The 7438-nt window shown below is 37.4% G+C and overlaps 1 protein-coding gene across 1 annotated transcript in view; it reads left to right on the top strand.

Moving 5' to 3' along the window:
* The window catches only part of LOC107553949 (cadherin-13-like), a 208777-nt gene that overhangs the window by 151977 nt on the left and 49362 nt on the right, over positions 1 to 7438 (top strand). The window contains exon 10 of the mRNA XM_016236293.1: positions 5892 to 6078. Within this exon, the coding sequence (XP_016091779.1) occupies positions 5892 to 6078 (187 nt within the window). The remainder of the gene's footprint in view (positions 1 to 5891; positions 6079 to 7438) is intronic.

Raw genomic sequence — 7438 nt, 5'->3', positions numbered from 1 at the left:
TATAATTTTTTTTTTTTTTTTTTTTTTTTTTTTTTTATATATATATATAATTATCCATGACAATTTTGATCCAAAAATTAGGTAACTATGTTTGATACATAACCATAAACGCACTTTCTGATACACAATGCACTACTAATATTGTCAAACACACACTGCAAAAATAACACTTTATAATAACATTTCTTAAGACACATCATTAAACATTTAACAGATGATTAATTCAAGTAAGATTAACACTTCAGTTACAAATTAGTATGCATAGAATATTCATATAAATTTATATTTGAACAGCTGACCTGTTAAGCACTATATAATTATACAAAGTTTTATCTCTGTATGTTTTGGACGTTTATTTCATATTAATATCAAAGCACCACTATACATTATTTTTCCAAGAAAATTAATAAGATAGCCATTCAATTAGAGCTTAAATTAATTTACTCAGAATATGCTAACATGGCATGTCAAGAGAAGGAAACCAGCTTCTAACACTGTGTAATCCTTTATCAAATCTGCAAAGTCATTTCAGCATATTTAGCGTGCATTAATATAAATTAATGTTTCTCATCAGTGTGTTTGACAGGACTGAGTAGTCTTTCCGTTTGTATAATGAAAACACCAGACCACATTATAGTTGTTTAGCATATTTCATATTATGCTAATCTTTTCTTTGGAATCTCTTCATTTGCATTTCTGCATATAAATTGTTTACAAAACATGTCCGTCTCACAATGCACCAGATCACTTTGCCAGCTTGTTAGTTTTTTTGGCATGTTTATGCATTTGTGAATTTACTCATCATAAGTTGCAGTTATACTACATCTGTTGCCATCTATATGTCATTTTCATATCCATCAAGAACAGACATATTCAGTTGAGGGATATTGACTTGATCATGTCTTTATTTGTCACACAGTGTGAGCTTGAGTGCCTAGTATACATCAGTTAAGTTAGAGAGTTAAAATGAACATTGTATACTGGACAAATATATATAGACCGTGAAACCCATGATTCTGGCTGGTGACCTATAGGTGAGATACTGATATTCTGTCTCATTAAGGCACGTTTTAAGCAGTGAATACAGAGTAAAAGTAACAGCAACCCTTTCTAGTGCAACACATTTAATATTCACTGCTGAGAGAGTAAGAGAGTGAAAGATTTATTAACTATAATTTTCAATTAGCAGATATTAGCATGTTTACAGTTCTGTTGTGGAGGCCAAGTCAAGTGATGTGTGGGCTGTTTGCTTTCATTTGTCTCATGGTTTTCATTACTTGGTTCACTGACTGGTTGTTATATTTGAAAGCCCTGTATTCAATATTTTGAATCCATTTGTGTTGAGCTTCTTATTGTTTGAGACTTTCAGTTACATGCGTAACTCTCATAACTTTATAGATTGAACCTTCAGCTCAAATTGGTGCCAAGAAAGCATTTGTAAAAATGCTCTGGAATCAAACACTACTCAGCAGAATTAGAAAAGCAGAGAACAATAGTTTATCAGCATTCACTTCATTAAAAGACAAATGATGAGCTTGTCAATTTTGTCGCTCAGTCAGGACTTTAAGCGTACTTGTTCTGATGTTGCAGCATTCATTTGAATGTAATTAGCCAGACTTATAATACTTTCAGTTTCATACTAAAATATATGTATAGGGATTGGAAAAGACCAGAAAAGAAAACCAGTCGATAACCATACACTTAATTAATTAAGCTTTCATACTTGTATTCTTCTGCAGATGAATCTACAATGAGAGTTGCTGACCGGTTGTTCATATTGCAGCATAGTTTTATGTATATTTAATAGATGGAAATAGTGGTCACATATTTGTTTGTATGGTATTGTTGTTTAATATGTAGGCCAATTGTTAAAATACATTTATTCTCCAAAAAGACTTGATCATAAAATGTCTGTGTAAACACATTTTATTGCAAGATTTTTTTATACATTACTGAAATTACCTCATTACTTGGTAATGGAATTCAATTTATTACTCTCCAGATGTTTAAAAGAATGGTTAATGGAACCAAAACTTGAATCTGACTTAATTAAATGTTGAAATGCATTTGAGTTGCAGTCACTTTGATTTTAGCACACTGAGAAATGGCTTCATTGGATCTGTTGGGAAAATAAAATATATATTTTTAATTGTACTGTCACACACCATTACACACATATAAATGTAGTTTCTACCTAGTCAAATTATAACACTACATAAATATTTCAAGATGAACAGATTCACAATTTTAAATGTTTTATATTTTAGTCTTTTTAATTATCATAGGAATAAATTGAGTGAAACGGAATGATGTGGGAATGATTATCTTTTTATTTTATCACTTAACAAAATAAATGAAATTTTGATGTCTCCCACTATCAAATGTACAGTTATTATTTATTTATTTGTAATATTGACACTTTCCTAACTGATTCAAATTGATAAATACTGATAAACACTCATTTTTGTGTCACAAACTGCATCCTGTATAGATTTAAAACAATTCTGTTCTCTTAATAGAAGATGATTCCATTTAACATTCCATCTTCCATCTTAAATGTAACACTACAAGTCATAACTCCAAGATTCTTTTATGAGTCCCATCTGTCCTGCGAAGTCCAGCTGGTAATTAATGAACTACAGAAGATATGTCCTCATAAATAAAATCAGCTGTGTAAGGCAATTTGTGAACATTCAGGAGTTCTCATTTCATCTCAGGACACACACACACACACACATATATATATGTCCTTAAGGATGAAGTAAATGAAGTAACGTGTCACTTATAGACTTTGCTAGATAACAGGAGGACAGACAAGTCTGTTATCTGTATGTAAAAATGTCTACTTGCAAATCTGTCATAGTAGGTAGGAAATGAGCAAATAGGCTCACAGTTTGTGTACTATATGTCCTTATATGTATGCAAGATTAGAATTAGCACATTTCAAATTATAGTGTATTTAAAATAGTATGCTTAAGGTGCCTAGATGGTGTACAATAAGTATAAATGTAAAAATGATAAATAGCTTTAAAGGAATAGTTCAACCAAAAATTAAAATGTTCACTGTTTACTCACTCTCATGTCATTCTGTCTTCTATGGAACACAAAAGAAGATATTCTGAAGAATGTTTCAGTTGTTTTTGAGATATTTTTCTATTTCATTTTGTGTTTCACAGAACATAAGTACGTTTTACAGCGACATGAGGGTGAGTAAATGATTACAAGATTTTAATTTTGGGGTGAAATATGCCTTTAACATATTTTCCATATTTAGATCCATTCTTCAGACCTTCCCTCACAATCAGCACTAAAAATCTGGTTGGCCCTTTTTTATGTTTTTATAATGTGTTACCGTAAGTTTTGACAAAATAACCAATACTGTAGGGGTCTCTGGCTCCTGATGAAGGGCCGTCATACTGTAGAACACCTCAGTCTGTCACTCTGAGAGGCTCTGAAGTGAAAGTGTGTGATTGAGGTTACCTGTGGCATTAAAAGGCACCTGTATTGTCTTCCACAGTCACATCAGGAGAGACTCTTCACACGACTCTTGCTCTCTGAAGGCTTCTGGAGTGCTTTCACCTCAAATGCGTTCCCAGTTTAGCTGAAGCAAAGTGTTAGTTTCTAGAATCTTGTTAAGCTGTGAAAACAGCGCACAGCTTTTTTCTCACATTCCTGGTTTTAGATGTGCAATTTGAGACGTGTAAGTCAGGCAGAGTTTCTCGAAAGGTCATGAATGTTGATTTGATTCCACGAACAGATGTCGAGACGAAGGGGGCTGGGGGGGATTTTACAGTATCAGGTGTGTATTTTCTGAGCTATTAGCTACTAAAGCAGTAGCACAGCTCAAAACGAATCTCCAATGATGCCTTCACACTGCACTACATTACTGATAATGAATTGCATGCCAAATAATCCCAGTCATTCATGGCTTCCGGGTCTCACCACATCAGTGCCTCTGTAGAAAGTGATTTATCTTTCTCTGGCCACATGCTTTCTCCCTTCCTCACTTTCCCTGTGTTCTGGTGCTGGGGGGCTTTGACTAGGCGAAATCTACCTCACACACACAAATCCACCAAGTTCCCTCAGTTTTGGGGTCTAGCCTCGGGGTTGATAACTTCTCTGTTTGTCACACTGCTGGTTGCTTTGTGAACTCAGAGGGATTGGGGTCTTATCAGTGGTGTGGCAGGGCCAGGGTATCAGCAGCCAACAAAGATTGAATACATCCATCTGACCGCTTCACTGCCCCAGATGATTAAATGAAACACGACCGGTCAGCGATGTGAAGATGCACAGCGTGAAGCTGTGTGGACATATTCGCGTCCCTCAGTAAACATTTGTGACAACCTTTGTTTAATTGTTTACTCCACACATGATAAAATCTTGGTTGATAGCGGGAGAATATCTCTTGCCACTGTGATTTTGACAGTGATACACCTGCAGGGCTCACTGTAGACACAAGGCTCTCATTGGAGCTGAAGTAATATGTAAGTGATGTAATCGCTTCGTGGCCTTCAGCAGACAGGTGCAATCTCATCTCCTTCGAGACACCCACAGGTTTTAAGGATACGGTGAGCTAGGCTTGTGTTTCAGAAATGAAAAAATGAAATGGAGATCTATTTTCAAGAAAGGATGAACCGTGGCTTATATGTAAGGCTGACTCCAGGAGGTTATTTTTCCTTCTCTCTCTTGTAAGGAACAAAATCACCGGGTTCTTATATTACTAAATAAGATATTCTTGGGAAATGGGCCTTAGAAATGAAAAATCTTTATTTTCAGGTATAATAAAATGAATGAGGCTAGAAGTCACAACCTGCGTCTACTGCCTGATATGTCTACAGCAGATTGTGGTAGCAGAACGTTTTCACACGTAATGTAAAAAAGTGAGAAACTAAGCCTGAATGTTGTCAACGTAGATGTGCCTTCATGACATTAGGGATTTTCTTTACTGTTAATACTGGATTATTCACTACTGTGGCTCAAAAGCAATAAGCATTAATTTAGAGACAGGGCCTAGCAGCAGTACTTCAGTTCCATGGGGGTTTAAACTACTTAGCTTCGCTTTCTAAACTTCTTTAATTCATCCAGCCACCCAGATCCAGCAGCACCCCCTTCAGGATGCTGATGACCTTTGCATCTCTCCCCCTATACCCTCCCCACTAGACAGCTCTTATAAAGGGAGTGCATCCCTGAGGCATAGAGGGGGTGCTCACTTCACAAGCCACTAAACAGAAATGATAGCAGAGCTGATGGGGACAAAAGCTCATCTGGCCTTTCTAGGAACACTTCATCTCCCCAAACAGGCCTGTGACATTGGGTTGGATTGAGCAAGGACTATGGAGATTTCCAGCACTCTGAATAGAGTGGCTATCCTCCAGTGACAAAACAAAACAAGAGCTGTTTCATATAGGCTTAGCTTAAGCCTTATCTTTGACAGAGGGACAGAAAGAAGGGTAGGAGAGTGGATGTAAGACAGAGATTTGTAATGTACAAAACAAGGAAGGAAGGACTAAACGGATTGAATTGATGCAGCCGTAGGTAGATCAGCACTTCTTTGATTACTCAAGGTGGTGTGTGGTTAGCTGAAAACAGTAGATGCCTGTCCCACTGGTTGTGTTAATCTCTGTAAACATAAGAGCCATAATTGTGAATATCTAGTCAAAGCATTCATTTCCAATTAAATTAATTAATTTCTACAACCAGCAACTCCTCCACTGCTTATTCTGTCTTATTATTTGAAGAGACTGGAAAGAGAATTATTTATGTTGATTACAAACTGCAAATTCATGTCAATTTACATGTGATATGATGAATTCTAAAGTGTTGCTGTAATGTGATTTCTTGGTTTTCAAACATTTTGAAATTTTTGACCGATCAAACTACCTGTGCTGTAGTTCCAGGCATCAGTGAATGAGGGATCAACTGGGGTGGTAGTGAACCTGACAGTGGATGACAGAGACGACCCCGCCACTGGAGCCTGGAGAGCCATCTACTCCATCATCAATGGAGATCCCAACCAGAACTTTGAGATACAGACCAACCTGGACAACAATGAAGGGATGCTGTCAGTGGTAAAGGTGCGCAATGTATTTTTCAGTTACCTGATTGCCTTTTAATGGTGAAGGCATTAAGATTGCCTTATGTGGCTTGAACCTATAAAGTTTAGGTTATCAATTGAGACCCTACAAACTACTTACGAAGTGTTGATTGTTAACTAAAACTTTAAAAGTTCAAGCCCAAAAAGGGGACCTTCGTGAGCCGCTAATATAGGATTTGCTAGCAAGCCAGTTAACTGCAGAGGTAAAGTGGTTGTTTTAGGGTAGGGATGCCCAATACTGCTCCTGGAGGGCCACTGTCCTGTAGAGCAGAGGTCTTCAACCCTGCTCCTGGTGACCCACTGTCATGCAGAGTACAGCTCCAACCCTAATCAAACACACATGAACCAGCTAATTAAACTTTTCAGGATCACTTGAAGGATACATGGGCAGTTGTGCTGAAGCAGTTTGGAAATATACTTTGCAGGACGGTGGGTCCCCAGGAGCAGGGATAAAGTTTAGCTCCAAGCCCAGTTAAACACACATGAACCAGCTGTTTAAGGTCTTACTAGGCACACTAGAATCTTCCAGGCAGGTGGGTTGAGGCAAGTTGGAGCTAAACTCTGTAGGACAGTGCCCTTCAGGACCAAGTTTGGACACTCCTGTCCTAAAGGGTCCACTTTCTGTAGAGCAGGGGTGTCCAATCCTGGTCCCGGAAGGCCAACATCCTGTAGAGCAGGGGTGCCCAAACTCAGTCCTGGAAGAAAAAAAGAACACGCTGCAGCAAAAATGAAAAGGAAGGACAGAGGGAAAGCTTGAGAGAAGCTGTCTGTCTGTCTTTTTTTATCTAGTGTTATAGTATCTATCGTCTGTCTGTCTGTCTGTCTGTGTCTCTGTCTATCTGTCTGTCTGTCTGTATCGCTGTTTGATTGTCTGTCTGTCAGTCTGTCTTGTTTTTCTATCTAGTGTTCTAGTATCTATCATCTTTTTGTCTGTTTATCAGTCAATCTGTCTGTCTGTCTGTCTAAGGACAGAGGGAAAGCTTGAGAGAAGCTGTCTGTCTGTCTTTTTTTTATCTAGTGTTCTAGTATCTATCGTCTGTCTGTCTGTCTGTGTCTCTGTCTATCTGTCTGTCTGTCTGTATCGCTGTTTGTCTGTCTGTCTGTCAGTCTGTCTTGTTTTTCTATCTAGTGTTCTAGTATCTATCATCTTTTTGTCTGTTTATCAGTCAATCTGTCTGTCTGTCTGTCTGTCTATCTGTCTTGTTCTAGTATCTATCATCTTTTGGTATGTTTATCTATCTATCTATCTATCTATCTATCTATCTATCTATCTATCTATCTATCTATCTATCTATCTATCTATCTATCTATCTATCTATCTATCTATCTATCTGTCTGTCTGTC

The sequence above is a fragment of the Sinocyclocheilus grahami genome, unplaced genomic scaffold, assembly GCF_001515645.1.
Source record: "Sinocyclocheilus grahami isolate Dianchi unplaced genomic scaffold, SAMN03320097.WGS_v1.1 scaffold487.1, whole genome shotgun sequence".
In the NCBI taxonomy this organism is placed as follows: domain Eukaryota; kingdom Metazoa; phylum Chordata; class Actinopteri; order Cypriniformes; family Cyprinidae; genus Sinocyclocheilus; species Sinocyclocheilus grahami.
The sequence above is the reverse complement of the archived record's forward strand: the minus strand, read 5'-3'. Positions and strand labels throughout refer to the sequence as shown.